At 43.1% G+C, this 21,063-nt stretch overlaps 1 protein-coding gene across 3 annotated transcripts in view; it reads left to right on the forward strand.

Moving 5' to 3' along the window:
- LOC137379639 (tetratricopeptide repeat protein 38-like) overlaps positions 1-21,063 on the forward strand; it is a 194,469-nt gene that overhangs the window by 113,518 nt on the left and 59,888 nt on the right. For all 3 annotated transcript variants that reach the window (XM_068050754.1, XM_068050755.1, XM_068050753.1), the window contains 4 exons: positions 129-206; positions 13,179-13,260; positions 16,375-16,546; positions 20,381-20,554. In XM_068050754.1, the coding sequence (XP_067906855.1) occupies positions 183-206; positions 13,179-13,260; positions 16,375-16,546; positions 20,381-20,554 (452 nt within the window). In that variant the 5' untranslated portion in view covers positions 129-182. The remainder of the gene's footprint in view (positions 1-128; positions 207-13,178; positions 13,261-16,374; positions 16,547-20,380; positions 20,555-21,063) is intronic.

Below are 21,063 nucleotides of genomic sequence, written 5' to 3' on the forward strand. Positions count from 1 at the left end.
TCAGTTCCAGGTGCCCACTGTTCTGCACACAAAAAATTCTGATGTTTAATCCTGCATCCATCGCTAGATCCTCTTCATTTGTGACAGTAAAAGTCATTAATTAATGCTGTACTCTGATTTGTTCCCAGGCCTGGCAGGATATTGGTCTTTCCCTTTCCACAACCAGCAATGAGGCCTGCAAAATGTATGATGCTTTTCTGACCCAGGTGAGGCTTCAGTGCTATTGAAATGTGTTAAATCCATTGACTAATATCTTCCCCACCCCCAACCATCACAATGCACCATTACTCAAGATTAGACACAAATTTACAGCATAGAAACTGGTCATTCCGCCCTATTGGTCTGTGCAGATATTTATGCTTCACATGAGCTTCCCCTCACCTGACTCCATTCTGCTCATCCTGTGTTGCAATGTTTGTGATTTTTGTTCAGTGCACCCAATCCATGTTGTACAGCAAAATTCAAATCCTCATTTTCAATACTCCGAACAGGGAAAAGTCAGGGTGATGGATGAAATGGGAGCATTACGTGAATAACAATTCGGTGATGTAGTGTAGGACCGGAGGAGGAAGGTACAATGGGGTGAGCAGAGTGGGGAAAGAAGAAAGTTGAATAGGGTTGGGGAGGAAAGGTAGAGTATAGAAAGAGGCCAGAGGAGGAAAATTTGAGATCTGTGTAATGAGGGCAGAGAATTGAAGGTCACCGGAAGATGTTGGAATAGGGTTGGAGGCTAAAGGAAGCAGGCGTGCTCTTTGAACGAGTGACACATAATTTGGAGGTGGGAGAATATTGAGGGGAGGGAAGAGGAGATGGAGAGAAGGATCATGTGGTAAGTGGGAGATGGGGAGAGCAGAAGGGCCGTGGGAAAAAGGGAAGAGGATGACAGTGGGGTTATGATAATGGGAGAGGGGAGGGAAGGTGGGGTCACAGTCAAGGAGGATTGCCAGAGGAGCTAGTGGAGAAGACATAGGGGAAGTAGAGAAGGGACAAAGAGAGAGAAGACAGTGATTGGGGGATGGGGGAAAGAGATTGTCAAAAATAAAAAATGTGATTAAGAAAAATGAAGATAAGTGATTCATTAATTTATAGCAAACTTACACAGAATGGGGAGAAATGGGATAAAAAAATAATTTTAAGGGAAGTTGTCAATTGTGGGGATAAATAAATTTGGAAGAAAGTTGACAAAATTAAATAATTAAAGATTTTCAGTTAATAAACTGAAAGGGCCCTTACACATAGCAACATTAATTAAATGAAGATCTTGGTTTCAGGCAACAAGATTAAAGATGGGTGCTTCTCCATCGAAAATTAAACTGTCAAACCAAAACCAATATAAATTAAATATGAATTAACAGACAAATCACGGTCTATATATATTACACATTAACTATCAGATACAGCAAAGATAGATCTCACGGATTTACTGGGCAGTCCACTCAGCACAGCCACAAAATTCTTCAAAGCTCTGGTCGATCTCCAGCTTCTTTCTTCCAAGATGCAGCCATCGATTTGCATCCGACAATATTTCCCCTAAACCCAAACTCCACGGGTACAGTCTTCATCAAAACTACTCCAGAACCTCCTCACTCTGCTGACGACAGTCTTTATGATGTGGATCTACCAATATTACCTTAAGTAACGGAAACATCTGCAGCAACTCACATCTGGCTGTTGCCAGTTCCTAGACCCAACCTTTACTTTCTTCAGCTTGCCTGCACTTCACCCCTGCGTGATCTGAGCTTGGCTGGCCTTTTTATCTGGTTCCAACCAGTTTCTGTTTCCCCAGAAACCTGCAGTTTTACTTGCAGTTTTAATACCCCTTTCAGTTAGGGTCTGTCTCAAAAGAAAAAAAGCTTTGAAACCAGAGTCAGAGCACCTAGCAGAAATTTCAACAAATCATCTGTTCAGACAACAGCTCGCAAATGCTCCCTCATTGGTTCTGCAAAACTGCAGATTCCATCACAGGCTGTTGGTGACACTGGTAAGAAATTATTTATTACCCATTCTCAGTTGTCCCGACAGATTAGAAGTCAACCATAAAACGTGGGACTGGAGCCACATGTAGATCAGACTGGAAAGAGGTGACAGGTTCCCTTCGTTAAAGGACATTAGTAAAACAGTTGGGTTTTTCTGACCATCTGGTAGCATTCATGATAATTTTCTGGTGCTGGTCCACAAATGACCAGATTTTATTGAATTCAGTTTCACAACATGTCATGCTGGGATTTTTGGAGTCACAACCTCTGAGTTGTTAATCCAGTATCATAATCGAGGGCAAAAACAAGAAATGCTGGAAACACTCAGCAGGTCCGGCAGCATCCGTGGAGAGAGAAGCAGAATCAATGCTTCAGGTCAGTGACCCTTCCTCAGAAAGGAGGAACTGACCAGTTCTGAAGAAGGGTCACTGACTGGAACCGTTGACTCTGCTTCTCTCGCCACGGATGCTGCCGGACCTGCTCAGTGTTTCCAGCATTTCTTGTTTTTGTTTCAGATTTCCAGCACCTGCAGTATTTTGCTTTTATTATAATCGAGGGGCTGCTTTCAAGGAAGTTTGGTACTTTAGTCACAGAAAGAGTTAAATATAATCAAGAGAGCCAGCCACAGCAAAACCCAACTGGATCACTAATGTGCTTTAGAAAAGGGACCAGCCACTCCTATCAGAGCTGGCCTAAATGTGCCTCCAGTCTCACACTATGGGCTGAATTTTATGGGCTCCCTTGGGATGGGAATGGAAGTGGGTGGGCCCATAAATTTCCGTTGGAAGGTAGGGGTGAGGGGGTGGGGGCAGAGTGCCTGTCGCCTTTCCAACACTTTGAATTTAGTCCTGGGTGGGGAGGGCCGATGACAGCCTACTTGTCTCAGGCCAATTGAGGTCCTTAAGTGCCCAATTAATGGCCACTTAAGGGTCTCTTCCCACCACCACCTCAATTTGATAGATGGCTGAGGGGCCCACTGCCATGGGAGGACATTGCCAGGTAAAATCTGGCAGCCTCCAAGCAGGGTTGAGGGGTTCCCCCCTTGGGGGGGCAATCCAGGGCTCCCGAAGGGACCCTTGGTGGCGATCACCAACCACCTTGGGAACACCCTCCTGTCCTCACTAAGCCCCCTCCTCTGCCCGATACTGGTGCCTGCCAACCCCGGTGACCCCTTGTCTACTTACCTCTCCCAGTGTCTCCGACTTCTTTGATGCTGCAGGGCCTCCTGCGGTACCAACAGTGGCCACTGCTCCCAGTGGCACTGCTGGTAGTGCAGAGTTGCTGGCCTTCCAATTGGCTGGCAGCTCTTGGAGGTGGGAGCTCATTACCTCAAAGGACAGTGTCCCTGATGGCAGGCAGTTAATTGGCTGCCCGCCTTAGAATTGCAACGTGAGTCCAAAGGAGGGCCAAAGCATGGTCTCCCCCAACCTTCCGGCCCACTGCCAGGAGACCCGCTGTCAGAACAAAATTCAGCCCTATGTTGTCGATGCTTAGTCAAAAGTCACAAGTTGTAAAAACAATCACTCCAAGTTAAAGCCAACCACCACTTTCTCACAGCAACAAGGGATGAGCTGTAAATGCAGCTTTGTGGGCATCACTTACATCCTGGGAACAAATAAAAACTTGTTTTTGTGTACATTTCCAGTATGGGATTTCCTGATTGTCTCTTGCAACTGAGGCAGAAGAGCCTTTTTTCCAGGGTTGTTGTGGCTCTTCCGCTGAAGTTACTGCAGATATAGGGAGAATCTTTGCGTAAATTCATCCTCATATCCAATACATAGAGTCATTGAGTTATACAGCACAGAAACAGGCCCTTCGGCCTATCATGTCTGTGCTGGCCATCAAACACCTAACTATTCTAGTCCCATTTTCCAGCACTTGGCCCGTAGCTTTGTATGCGATGGCGTTTCAAGCGCTCACCTAAATACTTCTTAAATGTTGTGAGGGCTCCTGCCTCTACCACCGCTTCAGGCAGTGTGTTCTGGATTCCAACCACCGTCTGGATGAAAAAATTTCTCCTCAAATCCCCTCGAAACCTCCTGCCCGTTACCTTAAATCTATGCCCCCTGGTTATTGACCCCTCCGCTAGGGGAAAACGTCTCTTCCTATCGAACCTATCAATGCCCCTCATAATTTTGTATACTTCAATCATGTCCCCCGTCATCCTTCTCTGCTCTAAGGAAAACAACCCTAGCCTTTTCAGTCTCTCTTCATAGCTGAAATGCTCCAGCCCAGGCAACATCCTGGTGAATCTTCTCTGCACCCTCTCCAGGGCAATCATATCCTTCCTATAGTGTGGTGCCCAGAACTGTACACAGTACTCCAGCTGTGGCCTAACTAGCGTTTTATACAGCTCCATCATAACCTCCCTGCTCTTATATTCTGTGCCTCGACTAATCAAAGCAAGTATCCCATATGCCTTCCTAACCACCTTATCTACCTGTGCTGCTGCCTTCAGTGATCTATGGACAAGTACACCAAGGTCCCTCTGTCCTTCTGTACTTCCCAGGGTCCTACCATCCATCGTATATTCCCTTGCCTTGTTAGTCCTCCCAAAATGCATCACCTCACACTTTTCAGGAATGAATTCCATTTGCCACAGCTCCACCCATCTTACCAGCCCATCTATATCATCCTGTAATCTAAGGCTTTCCTCCTCACTATTTACGACACCACCAATTTTCGTGTCATCTGCGAACTTACTTATCATACCTCCTATATTCATGTTTAAATCATCAATATACACTACAAACAGCAAAGGTCCCAGCACCGATCCCTGTGGTACACCACTGGTCACAGGCTTCCACTCGCAGAAACAACCCTCGACCATTACCCTCTGTTTCCTGCCACCAAGCCAATTTTGAATCCAATTTGCCAAATTGCCCTGGATCCCATGGGCTCTTTCCTTCTTAACCAATCTCCCATGCGGGACCTTATCAAAAGCCTTACTGAAGTCCATGTAGACTACATCAACTGCTTTACCCTCATCTATACATCTAGTCACCTCCTCGAAAAATTCAATCAAGTTAGTTAGACACGATCTCCCCCTGACAAAGCCGTGCTGACTATCCCTGATTATTCCCTACCTCTCCAGGTGGAGATTAATTCTGTCCCTCAGAATTTTTTCCAATAGTTTCCCAACCACTGATTTTAGACTCATCAGCCTGTATTTACTGGTTTATCCCTGCTACCCTTCTTGAATAATGGTACCACATTCGCTGTCCTCCAGTCCTCTGACACCTCTTCTGCGGCCAGAGAGGATCTGAAAATTTGTGTCAGAACCCCTGCTATCACCTCCCTTGCCTCATACAACAGCCTGGGATACATCTCATCTGGGCCTAGGGATTCATCCACTTTTAAGCCCGCTAAATCATCTAATACTTCCTCCCTTTCAATGTTAATATGTTCAAATATATCACAATCCCCCTCCCTGATCTCTACACCTACATCGTCATTCTCCACAGTGAAAGCAGATGAAAAGTAATAATTTAAAACCTCACCTATGTCCTCCGGCTCCACACACAGATTGCCACTTTGGTCTCTAATGGGCCCTACTCTTTCCCTGCTTATCCTCTTGCCCTTAATATACTTATAAAACGCCTTAGGATTTTCCTTTATATTGACTGCCAATGTTTTTTCATGTCCCCTCTTCGCTCTCCTAATTACTTTTTTAAGTACCCCCCCTACACTTTCTATACTCCTCTAATTCCTCCGCTGTTCTCAGTGCTCCGAATCTGCTATAAGCCTCCTTTTTTTTCCTGATCCAATACTCTATATCCCTTGACATCCAGGGTTCCCTGGACTTGATGGTCCTACCTTTCACCTTAACGGGTACATGTTGGCCCTGAACTCTCACTATTTCCTCTTTGAATGCCTCCCACTGGCCTGATGTAGACTTTCCTACAAGTAGCTGTTCCCAGTCCACTTTGGCCAGATCCTGTTTTATCAAATTGAAATCGGTCTTCCCCCAATTCAGTACCTTTATTTCTGGCCCGTCTTTGTCCTTTTCCACAACTGCCTTAAATCTTACAGAGTTATGGTCACTATCCCTGAAATGCTCCCCCACTGATACTTCTACCACTTGTCCAGCTTCATTCCCTAGGATTAGGTCCAGTACTACCCCTTCTCTTGTAGGACTTTCTACATACTGGCTCAAAAAGCTCTCCTGTATGCATTTTAAGAATTCCTCCCCCTTTAAGCCTTTTGCACTAAGACTATCCCAGTTTATATTAGGTAAATTGAAATCCCCTACTATTATTACCCAATTATTTTTACACCTCTCTGAGATTTGCCTACATATCTGTTCCTCTATCTCTCCCTGACTGTTTGGAGGCCTGTAGTACACGCCCACCCAAGTGATTGCCCCCCCTTTTGTTCTTAAGTTCTACCCATATGGCCTCATTTGAGGGACCTTCTAAGATATCATCCCTCCTTACTGCAGTAATTGACTCCTTGATCAACAGTACAATACCATCTCCTCTTTTATTCCCTCCCCTATCACGCCTGAAGATTCTATACCCTGGAATATTGAGTTGCCAGTCCTGCCCCTCCCTCAGCCATGTCACTGTGATAGCAATAATATAATCCCATGTCCTAATCAATGCCCTCAATTCATCTGCCTTATTAGTATGACTCCTTGCATTAAAGTGTATGCAATCCAGCCTTGCATTTTTCACTTTTCCTTTAACAGGTCTATATTTGCTCTGCCTTCCAGACTGATTCAATTTCTCTTTTATATTTGGCTGTGCCTCACCCCCCTATTGTACCTCCACTCTGTATCCCATCCCCCTGCCAAATTAGTTTAAACCCCCCAAAGTAGCACTAGCAAACCTTCCAGCAAGGATGTTGGTCCCATTCCGGTTCAGGTGCAACCCGTCCAACTTGTACAGGTCCCACCTTTGCCAGAAACAGACCCAGTGATCCAGGAACCTAAAGCCCTCCCTCCTGCACCATCTCCTCAGACACGCATTCATCTGCTCTATCCTCCTATTCCTACACTCACTAGCACGTGGCACAGGGAGTAATCCAGAAATTACAAACTTTGAAGTCCTGCTTTTTAATCTGCTACTCAGCAGTACAAATGAAAGGTTGAATTTCTGTTCCGAAGCAGTACAGCCCAACATGTGGAAGCTGCCTTTTGCACAGAGTGTTGGATGATGGCTTGATTTATAACACAGTGGTTTCGGAAAAGTAGAACCAAGATGACTAACGGCTAGGATACAGATGGTGGAACAAAAAAGGAGAGATTTGCAAGAGCCAAGAATCAGACCAATTGGGTTGGGCTCGTAGTATACTGTCTTAAATGACTGATTGTATTGTAATATTGAGCATTTTGTATACTGCCAATCTGGTGCTCTCTCTGTTAGGAGGCGTAAATTAAGATAGCAACATGGCTGCTCCCGGTTAAGACCTCATGTAGTTTTACTCTGAATACACTACAGAAACCTGATGCCGAAAGGATAGGATTAATTTGTTTTTACACCTCATTGGAGAGATTGCAGCCTGAAAACATTCTGACACACATTTTGGAACTCCAAAGTCAATTTTGAGGAAGTGCACAAAGCAATCTTTGAGCAAAGAGGAGCAAATGATAAAATTAGGCATCACAAGGCCAAAGTCAAGATAAAGGACAATGTACAGCTGACATTTTGCAAAACTAGGCCAGTGCCTTATGTACAGTTAGAAGTAGTAAGTAAAGAGCTGGATAGATTAGAAAGAACAGGGGCAATTAAAAAGATGAAGAGCAGTGAATGTCCAGCACCCATTGTGGTAGTTCAAAAAAGCAGACGGGTCGGTTCGAATTTATGGGGATTATAAACCAATGGTAAATAAGGTGATTGAAAATTATGCTTACCCACTGCCTACTATTGATGATTTGTTTTTTAATTTAGCAAATGGGAAGGTGTTGAGTAAAATACGTCTGTCAAATGCATATTTGCAATTAGAATTAACTGACAAGAGCAAGGAATTGTTTACCATTCATACACACAAAGGGTTATACAATACGAAAGTTTACCATTTGGGGTGTCCACTGCTCCAGCAGTGTTCCATAGTATCATGGATCAAGTACAAAGTGGGATGAAGAACAAGGTCTCCCTGATGGGAAGAAATTGGCTGAAGAACATATGTTTAAACTGGGCCGAGTTATTTACAGTAAGGATCAGTAAGAGTATGTCTGACATTGAGGGACTGAAGACTGATTCAATTTTAGCCCATGAGTTACCTGTAAATTATTTTGCATACACAAATGACATGCCAGTGCCTTGCAGAGAAATTTATGAAGAAACTAGCTCAGAAAAGTACTCAATTATGTTACTAATGGCTGGTCTAAAGCGGCTAGACAATTTTCTGTTCTCTTACAGAATTACCCCATAATCTACAACAGGTTGATTACCTTATGAGTTAGTGTTTAAACATGCTCCTAAGACAAGATTTAGTTTGCTTAAGACAGAAAAAAAAACTGAGGTGATAGGGAGAACTGTGTGTTTGGAGATTTTGTAAAAAGACTAGGTGCATTTACAAATCTAGCGAATGTTGGAGAGAGACTGTCAGGCTCATGCTGATCATTTGCTTGAAAGAGGAAATCTGACAAAGGGAGAGCACGAGAAACCTCCTATAGTCCAATTTCCTACAGTCTGAAGAGAAAGGAAGAAAGTGGAAGTCACAAAGGAACTGAAGGTTTACTGGTGTCACAGATACCACCAGTACAGCAAAGTGAGTCAGGGTCTCTGATTAAGACTAATCAATTTCATAATCCCAACCATTAAATGGAGTTGGTAGTCAAAGTCAAAGACACAGTCTGAGATGTTGGGAGAGCAGAGTCAAGTTAATAGACATGGAAGAAGATATTCAGACAGAAAGAGGAAGAAGCCAGATAGATTAATTGAAAGTATTTCGCAAGGAAGAAGAAATAAGTTGTACCTTTCACCACATGTCAATGATGATATTTTTGTTAAACATATTGGTGTTAAGTAAAACTCTTTTTTTTAACATGTAAGTTACTCTGGAAATGTTGGCTATATGTGTTTTTGTTGTGGTTACAGTAAAACAGGCATGTAACCCAGCCTGTTAAATTTCGGAGTATTGTTGTTCTGGGAAATTATGTATAAGTACCATTTTACATTTAATTTTTTAAAAAAGGGGAAGGAATGTAGTATACTGTATTAAACTGGTTGATTATATTGTAATGAGCATTTTGTATACTGCCTCTCTACTGCCCTCTCTGTTGGGAGGTGTAAATAAAGTTACCAACATGGCTGCTCCCAGTTAAGACATCATGCAGTTTTACTCTGAGTACACAACAGGGCTGGCAGTGGTTGCAGAGGTAATATAGGAGGATCTCATAGAAGTGTTTACAAATGAAAACAAAGATTTTGAATTTGGGAACTTTACAAGCAGTGTTGGGAGAAGAGCTTCATCCCATGAATCTGGTCTGAAGTCTAAACCAATGTCCATGTTGACATCCTTCCATCTATAAGAGATGATGGGCATGCAGCAAGCAATACATTTAGATGGGGTTTTCATAAGGTGAATCTTTGCTGGTGGCTGTGGAGGTCAATCCTTGAGAGACAGGTTCTGCCACAAGTATCACAGATGAAGCTGCCAGGTGACATTTTGGGTTATTGCTTTCAGCATTGGCTGCTGTTGCCAAGCTGCTATAACCACTGGTCATGGGGGTGGTGCATGCCAGCCACCAGAGGTATTGCCTTTTCCCTCTTTCTCAGCTAGTGACTCCCAGGCGTGATAGTCGATGTTTAGGGCCTTTATGATACGCTTGCAGGCATCCTTGATGTGGAATTATGGGCACCCCACTGGTCGTCTGGCTCCAGCTACCTCACCATACAGAAGGTCCTTTGGTAAATGACCGTCTTTCATCCTGTGGATGGGCTCAGTCCACTGACACCGTCTCGGTTAGATTAGTGCTAACACACTTGGGAGCTCTGCCTTTGCAGAGAGCAAAGCTTCCAAGTCAATGTCCACTGTACTATTAAATCTCCTGGAGGTGGGGACAGTGTTGATTTAAAGCAAAATAATCCAAGAAACAGAATTAAGAGGCACAGGCAGTCTTAGTTTTTATCTATAGCCAGGACTTTTTAGCAATTTTTTTTTCTGTGGCAGAATTATTATGATGGTAGTATTGTGGAACGAATTTAACCTAACCATCAGCCTCAAGAAAATGAACATCATGGGACAGAAATGCTCCATCCATCAATATCAGCAACCATAGTCTGGAAGTGGTTCAACAGTTCACCTACCTAGGCTTAACTATCACCAGCAACTGATGCAGAAATCAACAAGCTCATGGGAAAGGCGTCTGCTGCTATGTCCAGACTGGCCAAGAGGGTGTGGGAAAATGGCGCACTAACACGGAACACAAAAGTCCAAGTGTTTCAAGTCTGTGTCCTCAGTACCTTGCTCTACGGCAGCAAGGCCTGGACAACGTATGTCAGTCAAGAGTGACGTCTCAACACATTCCATCTTCACTGTCTCCGGAGAATCCTTGGCATCAGGTGGCAGGACCGTATCTCCAACGCAGAAGTCCTCGAGGCGGCCAACATCCCCAGCATATACGCCCTACTGAGCCAGCGGCGCTTGAGATGGCTTGGCCATGTGAGCCGCATGGAAGATGGCAGGATCCCCAAGGATGCATTGTACAGCGAGCTCATCACTAGTATCAGACCCACTGGCTGTCCATGTCTCCGCTTTAAAGACGTCTGCAAACATGACATAAAGTCCTGCGACATTGATATTAATCCAGGCCTCTGGATAACTAGTCCAGAAACATTTCCACAATACTACTTCTTTGGCCTCCTTGTCTCGAGACAAGTCATGGGAGTCAGCTGCCAGCGATCGCCAGAGCTGGTGGACAGCTATAAAGGCGGGGCTAAAGAGGCAAGTCGAAGAGACTTAGCAGTTGGCAGGAAAAGAGACAGAAGTGTAAGGAGAGAGCCAACTGTATAACAGCCCCGACAACTAATTTTATCTGCAGCTCCTGTGGAAGAGTCTGTCACTCAAGAATTAGCCTTTATAGCCACTCCAGGCGCTGCTCTGAAAACCACAGACCATCTCTAGGCTCTTACCATTGTCACTCGAGACAAGGAGGCCAAAGAAGTATTGTGGAAATGTTTTTGAACTAGTAATCCGGAGACCTGGATTAATGCTATGGATTCATGAGTTCAAATCCCACCATAGAAGCTGGTGAAATTTAAATTCAATTAATTAATAAATCTAATAAAAGTTAATCTCAGTCATGGTGACCATGAAACTACTGGATTATTGTAAAACCCATCTGGTTCACATTATGTCCTTGAGGAAAGGAAATCATGTAGCCTACATGCGACTCCAGACCCACAGCAATGTGGTTGACTCTTAACTAGCCTCTGAAATGGCCCGGCAAGCCACTCAGTTGTATCATTATAAGACATTGAAATTAAGCTCTGTGTACAAGCTATTGCAAGAATGGAGTGTTGCCAGGGTTACTGGTGCAACTAGAAGCTTCATCTGTGACCTTGCTCACAGTGGCGCAGTGGTTAGCACCGCAGCCTCACAGCTCCAGCGACCCGGGTTCAATTCTGGGTACTGCCTGTGTGGAGTTTGCAAGTTCTCACTGTGTCTGCATGGGTTTACTCTGGGTGCTCCGGTTTCCTCCCACAAGCCAAAAGACTTGCAGGTTGGTAGGTAAATTGGCCATTATAAATTGCCACTAGTATAGGTAGGTGGTAGGGAAATATAGGGACAGGTGGGGATGTGGTAGGAATATGGGATTAGTGTAGGATTAGTATAAATGGGTGGTTGATGGTCGGCACAGACTCGGTGGGCCGAAGGGCCTGTTTCAGTGCTGTATCTCTAAACTAAAAACTAAACTAAACACTGAGTAACAGCAGGCTTTTGTTCAAAAATAGGTTTCATTCTGACTCATTAACACTTGTCTCCAGTTCCCAAGGAGCAAATCTAAATCTCAGTTTGAGCTGTGATTACAATTTTCGTTAGACTGAGCACTGTTGTCACGGAACTATTTTTTTCTCCTCTGTTTAAAAACAGTGTGCCTTTAAAAACTAAGAGGCAGAGTGTGCCAACAGCTGCATCTGTTTCCTAGGCCACAGCAGGAGAGGGAGGTCACATGGATACTGTAACTTTTGACAGTGTACAAAAAAAAATGGCTAAAACCAGTTTGAACTGGAGACTGGCGAAGTGTGCTTGCCTTGAAGGAAGAGAATTCTCTCAGCAGAAATTCTACAGTGAGCTACAAGCTGTGTTAATTGCCTAAGGTGGAAAAAAAACCCTTTTGAAGGAAACATTTGTCTTGCTGGATTTAGCAAAATTCCTTTTCTTTACTTCCTATCTAAGAAGTCTTTGCTTCAAAATTGACTATCTCTTGACTGATTGTGTCTTCTGGAATCCGCAGTAAAATTTCAACTGAAAGACTACCATTTTAAAAATCCAAATAGAGACCTGTCGTTATACTCTGTGTTGAAAAAACTATGAGATGCCTGCTGCAATCAAAGTGCTTTGAATGCCTATCGAATAAAGACTGTTCATTGAATTTGCGTGGGGAGTTCGAGTGGAATCTGATTGTTCTAATCTGGACACCTCATCAACCAGGAATGTAACTCTCAGACGCACCACCCAGTTATTTATTTTATTCTTAAGAAACAGCTAATTTTTAAAAACACTATTTTTAAAACTGGTTAACCGTTAGATTTTGAATATCTGTGTGTGAATGGGGAGTTAGGATAAATAAGAAGTTATACGGTCTTTAGACATTTATCTTAAGCGTTTAAGATTTAGTTTATTAATAAATAGTTAATTTGTTGTTGTTTAAAGATATGTGGTTTGGTCTGTTTTATTCTGGGGGTTATTAAAGTGTTTAGTTTGGCTAGTTTTCGGTAGGTGGGACGACTTTAATAATATGCTGCGACCTGTGGAGTATTGGGACTGAATTGACAGTGCATTACTCCCACCACGGTCGTAACACTGCATCACTAGAGTAGGCCTCTTGAGGAAATGTTTGTTTACATGGGGGCAGTCCCAGTTGACAGAAGCTCCAACTAAGAATGGATCATAAGGGAATCCTCGCGATTCCCCAATTGCTAACATATTTTAATCCTGAACAAAATGAGCCCAATTTTAACTGTTGTGCCATTGAAATACTGCTGCCCATGTTGAAATGTGTAAACAAGTGATTCACTACTTATTCCACAGTGGGTGTCTTGGACGAATGACCCAAGTCTGGGAGGAATTGAGAGTTGTAAATCTCGTTTACAAGCTGCAGATCCAGACTTTGGTGAGTAGAGAATTAATTTACTTTTCCCATTGATGCCCAAGCTTTTGAGGTTGTGAAGCAAAAACTTTAATGAAGACATTACAAGACAATTTAATGGGTAAATAAGGTGAAATATATATTAAATTTAAAGCAGTATTTGAAAACAACAAAAATTGAAAAGAATGGATTTGGAAGACACAATTAGTTTTAAAGAACTGAAGATTGGGGAGGTTTTATGCTCACACAAGTTGTTCTGCATAAACTTTGTCAGATTTCGTGAGGTTTGCCTTGTGAATTATGCAGACTGAGCTCCTGGCCTGGATTGGATTTGCCAATGGAAGCTTTCTGTCAGGAGTGAGAAATAAAATGCAAATGCAGTTCTTAAAAGCTATAACAATTATTACATTCACTCGACTAATTCCTGGTGAAGGGATTCCCAATGAGGAGAGATTGAGTAGACTGAGACAGTATTCCCTGGAATTTAGAGGTGATCTCACTGAAAAATATAAAATTATAAACAGAGTAGAGGCTGAGAGGATATTTTCCCTGGCTGGGGAGTCTAGAATTAGGGAGTCATAGTCTCAGCTATTTAGGACAGATGAAGAGAAAATTCTTCATTCAAAGGGTCATGGATCTTTGGAATTCACTACCTGGGGTGTTGTTAATGCTCAGGCATGAAACATATCGATGGATAGATTTTTGAATATGAGGGGAATTAAGGTAATTGGGAATAGTGCGGGAAGGTGGAATTGAGGTAGAAGTTCAGCCATGATCATGTTGAATGTGGAGCAGGCTAGAACAGCAGAATAGCCTACTCCTTCTCCTATTTCTTATGTTCCTCTATTTATTTCAAGGGTTGCTTAATACTTTGCTGGGTATGGACCTGGAAGGTAAAAGACAGAGTATATCTATTTTGTGATGCTGCTTTGCAGGTGCTTCTGTAAGAAGTATACCAAAGAAGGGTTTCCCTATTTGAGATTTGAGCAGGGGTGGAGAGGATGGCATACTGAATATACTCACTTTGAAGATAAATCTATGCCCACATTTTACCAGCTGTTATCAACGGTTTACTGAGTATACCCAATTTTCTTTTTGCAGACTGGGGCATGAATGAGGATCAAACATAATAGGGAAGCGGTTCCATTCAATTAACATAAAGTTTGCGTATTACCATCAGCACTATGGTCGGAATTTTACGCTCCTCCCCCCCCCCCCCCCCAAAATGAGTGGGCTGGTTGCTGGGGTGGGGGGTGGGGGGTGGGTGCGGGGGGTTGGGGGGTGGGTGCATAGAATTGAATGGGAGGTGGGGGGCCATTCCCGACCCCTGCCACTCACATTGCAAATTTACGCGGGGCGGTGGTGGCGGGAAACGGCCCGCCCACCGCAGGCCAATCAAGTCCCTTAAGTGGCCAATTAACTTGCACTTAAGGGCCTCCACCTTCCACTGTGGGTATTTTACCCTTGGCTGGCGGGCAGGTAAAGCCTCAAAAAGCCTGTCTGGTGAAACCAGGTGGCCTTCTTGCAGACTAGTGGGGGGTCCTCCTGATCAGGCACCCTGTGCTCCAAAGAGAGCTGCCCCCGAAGCCCCAACAGCACAACACTCACCCCGCCCAACTGACCCCCCCTCGTCTCGCTGGGGCCCAACCGATTGCCCCCAGTGAGGCCCTAAAAACTTATCTTTTTGTGGGGCCTACATTCCTGTTGTCTCTGATGGCTGGGTGTAGTCCCAACAGTGGCCACCGCTCATAGAGGCACTGCTGGGACTAAGAGCTGCCACCCACTGATTGGCTGGCAGCACCATTAGGTGGGACTTCCTGCCTCAAGGAGGTGGAAGTCGCACCCAAGACCAATTAAAGGCCCGGGGAGTGAAAAATCCTGGTCTGGCTCCCCAGGCTTGGTGGAGGTGGGCTTGCCACCGACTTTTCGGCTGGTGGACAGGGTCTCCCACTCAACAAAAAAATTCCAGCCTTTGTGTCAGTTCATTGTCCAAAGGAAATGGAAGCAAATGAGGGAAAAAACAGCTTAAAGAAATTTTCCAAGGTAGAGCTAGCCAGTATTTCACTAAACCGAGTAATTGGACACATTTTTTGAGCCACACTGAGTTTCCACTTGGCCTGTTCCCAAGCTTTACCTGAAGCCTACGTTTCAGATGGAAACCTTTTATTCCCGTCACTTACAACTGGAGCAGCTGTTGTATTATCATTTTTAAAAGTGCCTACGATCCAACCTTATAACACAATCTGCATGCATTATGCATATTCATTTACTCAAGCACAAGCTGAAATACAGGGTGCACACTTGATTCTTGCTCGTTAGAAACTTTCAACATCTCAACAGTGCTTTTATACTTGTAGGACAAGGCAGTGTTGAGGAAGGAGGAACAACTCTGAACTGCTCCCTAATTTTAGACTTTGAGTCGATTTGAACGGATTATACTTGATATCCTGACATGGAAGAACAAAGAGAGAGGGTCAGGATGAAGTTTTAAGCTAGTATCATCTTTTGCCTGTGGCACGTACACACAGAATATTATTAATTTGAGAACTCAGAATTTTCTTAAAATTGCCATCTGGTAAGAAAAATATTGTCAGCTTGTAGGTTCCAGAAACAGGACCAGCCAAAGAACCAGAAGCAATACTATAAAGATCCAAAACAGTATACATTTCACATATATTTAAATCCAATGGTTATATTGACCAATTTTCTCTACTCTGTAAATGTAATGAGACAAATTTTGCACAATGGAAATGACATTGTCTCTCCAAGGTCAGTGACTCTCGGGCAATGCTGTTAATGTTAAAGGGAGTGGTAACTCAGCAATGCTGTTTCCAGTTAGTGTTCTCACTGAGCGAATGATGTATGGTAGGAGGCATCCACAAGGACAGAAAACAATGCAGAAAATGGGGTGAGGTGAATTCACAAATTACTCCAGAGAAATTTATGGATGTTGGCCACTGTACTCAATAAAATTGTTCCGTTTCCCACTCATTAATGGTTTCACACTTTCATTTTTCTTATTAATTATTCTTTTGCCCTGCTCTCCTTTACCAATCTTATTTCTCACATCTCTTTGCCAGTCAAACACTACATGTCCTTGTTTGACTTCCTGACTTTCCTCCTTCCTTTCTCTCTCAGTAATGGGGCAGGTGATCATAAATGGGCTAGAGCTGATTGGCACAGGAAACTCTGTTTGGCTGGATAAGGATCTGGATGCAGCGATCAAGAGGATGGTTGGACTTTCAAAGACACAAGAGATCACCGAACGGGAACGTCTCCATGTGGAAGCTCTGGACATATTTGCAAAAGGGTAAGGAGAGTTACTTAAAGGCACGCTTTCTGTTTGTGAGGATTTTCTTTAGTGCCTATGACTACCAGTTATTAGCACTCAACCTGCATTACTGCTATCATTCAAAGGGCTAATCAACTTTATATGGAAAGTAATTTTGATATAGGTAGTACAGTGCCACCATTTATACTGCCCACACTTGTGGTGGACAATAATAAACACTAGGCAATTTCCCATCACCATTCCAGTTCTGTATTTGCCAGTTTTCTGGATATTTTATATATCTGATTTATCTCAGAACAATGCAGATATGACACTAGTTATAAATCAACAATTAGTTTATTTACAGTACTTTAAAATATCTCAGCACTTGCAAGACTTCAATCTCTGTTTTTAAGAGAACCTTTCAGCCTGTCTCTTTAGTTTCAGATTCATCAATTCTAGGCTTAAGCAATCAAGCACATTGAACACTGATCAGTGAACAGACTAATACAATCAAACTCAGATCAATTAATCCATTGAATAGTACAATTCCCAGCACCATAGAAGTCAATTACAAAGGCATCACTTAGAAGGTATTAAGTCTTATTTTGGGCAATTAAGTAAGCTTTTCCCACCTCATTAAAATGCAATCACATAATAAGATGAAAATAAAATATAATTTAAGGTCGAATCAGCAGATGATCCTGCAATGTTACGCTTGGCGACTAAAATGATGCACGAGTTAATAGTGCAGAGTGTCATATCATTTACTAAAACATTATATTAATAAATGCTGATGGAATGAAGCTGTGTTTAAATGATTGGTCCCTTTAAGGCCACAAAGGCTAATTGCTTGAGTAAATACAGTTTTGAGTTTCAATCACTGTTTACTTACTGTTCAGTAAGAGGGTTACCAACTGGAGGCGCTTGTAAGTTTCTGATTCCATGTTAGGAAAATTATCATGAATAAAACTGCTTTTATTTTTTTTACACACTTTGGACTCTTTGAAGTGTGGGGGACAATTTTTGAGTTCTGTGTGAATCAGGTGGGCAGTGGGCAGGTGTTTGCTATGCCTGCCCGATGTTAACCAGAGGTCTTACCAATTTTCATGGTTAGGTCTCATTTCAATATTTCTTGCCAGCAACTTGCCAGTGGGGGATGGGAAATGCAGCATCTCCTCTGTGGAGCAGAGCCAGATGTTGGTGATGAAAGGAGGCAAGGCAATCCAGGGAGGGGGCACAGCGGGACTGGCAGCAGGCGGGAAGACATTTGCCCATTACGTCACTTATGACCAACCCACAGTGGAGTGGCGCAGTGTTAGCACCGCAGCCACACAGCTCCAGCGACTTGGGTTCGGTTCTGGGTACTGCCTGTGCGGAGTTTGCAAGTTCTCCCTGTGACCGCGTGGGTTTCCGGTGGGTGCTCCAGTTTCCTCCCACAGCCAAAGATTTGCAGGTTGATAGGTAAATTGGCCAATGTAAATTGCCCCTAGTGTAGGTAGGTGGTAGGAGAATGGTGGGGATGTGGTTGGGAATATGGGATTAATGTAGGATGAGTATAAATGGGTGGTTGTTGGTCGGCACAGACTCGGTGGGCCGAAGGGCCTGTTTCAGTGCTGTATCACTCTATGACACAGTGTTAATGTATCTTGTTGCCCTAAAACCCATGAATATGTCTCTTCACCCTTTCCCACTCGCTGCTGTGGTTTCCCTTCCACCTCTCCTTGCAAAAGGCTTTCTTTTCTTTTCTGCTCTTTCCCCTCCATTCCCCTTTCCCATCCCCACTTTCCTCACTCTCTTCCCATTTTAATCTGTTCCCCTTCCCTTCCCACTCTCCACTTCTCATATTTGCCAATCTATCCTCTATTTCCTTATCCCCTACTCCTCCCTATAATTTCCTAAACTTTCTGTGCGTTTCCCCATCTCAGCTCCCATTGCTCTTCTCCCCATCTCTTTCTCTTCTTGGTACTTTGCTGGTTTTACAATAGTGTAATGCAAATTAGCTGAAAGGATCGGGGCCAATGAAACCGTGCAGCAGCTAGAAGTGGGCTGGGAGCTCCAGTGAGCTGGGGAGAACAAATAGATAGTGAGGAAAGGCATTGGGAAACAAAGATGGGGAGAGATGTTTGAGAAGATTAAGTGATAGGGGAACTGAAATTTGGGAATTATGAGGACCAAGGAAAGAAAGAATTGCAAGTAACTCTAATAACGCAGAAAGGGATTTCATATAATCAGTGGACGCAAAGTCAAAATAAAAATTTGAACTGAAGGCAGAAGAGGAGCAAAAAACTGAAACAAGTGGTAGAATGGAGAGTTAAAGAAGTAAATACTATTTAAAGCAAAAGGGAGAATTGAGGGTTAGTTAGAACAGGTGAAAAATTATTTTTAAAAGAACTAAAACTGGGGGCTTAAAGTATGTTGGGAATGAAGATGCATGTGTTGGAGGTTTAAAAAATGAGCTGAAAAAAATATTCTGGCCTGGGACTGGAGCTCGAGATCCAAAACTCAAGTGGAAGAAGATAAAGAAAATTCAGAGTGCAGGGATGGGCCCAAGGTATAGGGTCGAATGTATAAGTAGGAAACTTTGGAGCAGGCTTGAGAAATTTGAGAGCATCATTGAGATGGGGCCAGGCAAAGGGCTGATACTGATTTGAGAGTGGGGCCAGGGACTGAGGCTGGCAATACAGATGGATGGGAAATTTCAGACTTGCCTGCAACTGGGCCATGACTTGAAGACAGGCTAAAGATCCAACATGGCCATAAAAAATTGTAGGCAGACAAAAATTGCAAGAAACTACATGGATATAGAGAAGGGGAAATAGCAAACCAGGCCCCAAACCCAAAGTTCAAAGACAGCAGCTACATTGGCCAACTCTAGTTAGATGTATTACTGGAATTTTTATTACATGACTAGTTGCCCCAACCAGTCAAACACCCTTTTTTTCACATCTTCAATATTTTTGGAACTAACAAACAAGTGTTCAAAGAAAGTGGGGAAAAAACATTTTTTGAGTCTCTGTGATTTTCCTCCAGGGTCACTTATTGTCCAGGACATTAACCTTTAATTCCTGGATGATCCTGTAGAGTTGGTAACGGTAGGCTGCAGCAAGGGATTGACAAGTACAGGTAATGAAAGGTAAACAGCAAGGGGAGAGACAGAGGAGGTACCACATCATCCCCGATTGGATTGAGGCCAAAATTAGGATTGCTGATTACATGGTGTACAGCACAAAAATAGGCCATTTGGCCTCATTGTTTCTTGCTGGTGCGTGTGCTTTCCACCTCTCTTCATCTCACCCTATCAGCATAACTTTCAATTCCTTTCTCCCTCATGTGTTTATCTACCTTCCCCTTGTTGAGATAGGAAATTTCATAATGAACATTGACCTTGAAATGTTGATCTAAAACCTTACTCAGTTCCTCAAAGATGACAAGAAGTGATGGTTTTGGGACAGTAAATAAATGCCATTTGTAAACATAGATACTGATTGACTTATTTTCCATGGTGTACCTGGCAAAACCATAAAAGAAATTACTACAGAGCACATCATAGACCAGTGGTGAATTTCTGTGAGGGTTCTCCCATTCATCCACTGTAAAAGGTGAATGAGCTGCGAAAACCTTGGGGGAAAAGCAGCAAGTGGGAGAACCCCTGGGTAAATTCCCCCCTTGTTTCTATACTCAGCTGAAAGAGGATTGTAAAGTCAAAATCATATGATTCCTGGAAATCATAAAAATTAGCCCATGTCTCAAGTTTCAGGTGAAAATTTGTTAAAAACATTCAAAATGAATTTAATATCTTGCACTGATCAAGAAAAATAATTTATATGATTTAGAATGAGGTTCATACTAACATCCATTTATATTCTTTAGGTCTCTTCCAAAAGCATGTAACCTGTGGGAGGAGATCCTTTTGTATCAACCAATTGATATGCTAGCATTGAAGCTGGCTCACGATACCTACTTTTATCTGGGTCACCAGCAACAGTTAAGAGACAGCATTGCACGGGTCCTTCCTCACTGGACACCACAAATTCCCCTTTATGGGTAGGTAGATGATCTTAGTATCAGAAAATGTCATCAGAAAATATTGCGCCAGCAATTTTTTAGTAGTTACCCAGCCATGTGGCTTGGTTGAGCCGGGAGAAAGGCTAGAAAGACGTCTCCACAAACAATGATGGTGGATTTGAAATTCAGCAACTTGCTCTTTGGACTGCCCCAGAGGTAGATGTGCTTTTGATTATTCTCGTTGCTCCACAGCAGTTGTCACTATTGCGACAAAGAAGTCTATCGATCATACCATCCTTTGGTTTCCATCAAGTCCATTAAGTCGCTACTGTCTGTACTATAATTGGTTCATTTTCTGACTTTTTAATTAACTTCAGGTGTTCTCAGGCTCTAAAACAAAAGCAAAATACTGCAGATACTGGAAATCTGTAATGAAAATAAAGCTTGCTAGAAACACTCAGCAGATCAGGCAGCAACCGAGGAGCAAAGAATGTACAGGATTGACATTGCAGCAGTTCTAACAAAGGGTAGTAATGCTACCTGACCAG

This window comes from Heterodontus francisci, chromosome 18, assembly GCF_036365525.1.
Source record: "Heterodontus francisci isolate sHetFra1 chromosome 18, sHetFra1.hap1, whole genome shotgun sequence".
NCBI classification, from domain to species: Eukaryota; Metazoa; Chordata; class Chondrichthyes; order Heterodontiformes; family Heterodontidae; genus Heterodontus; species Heterodontus francisci.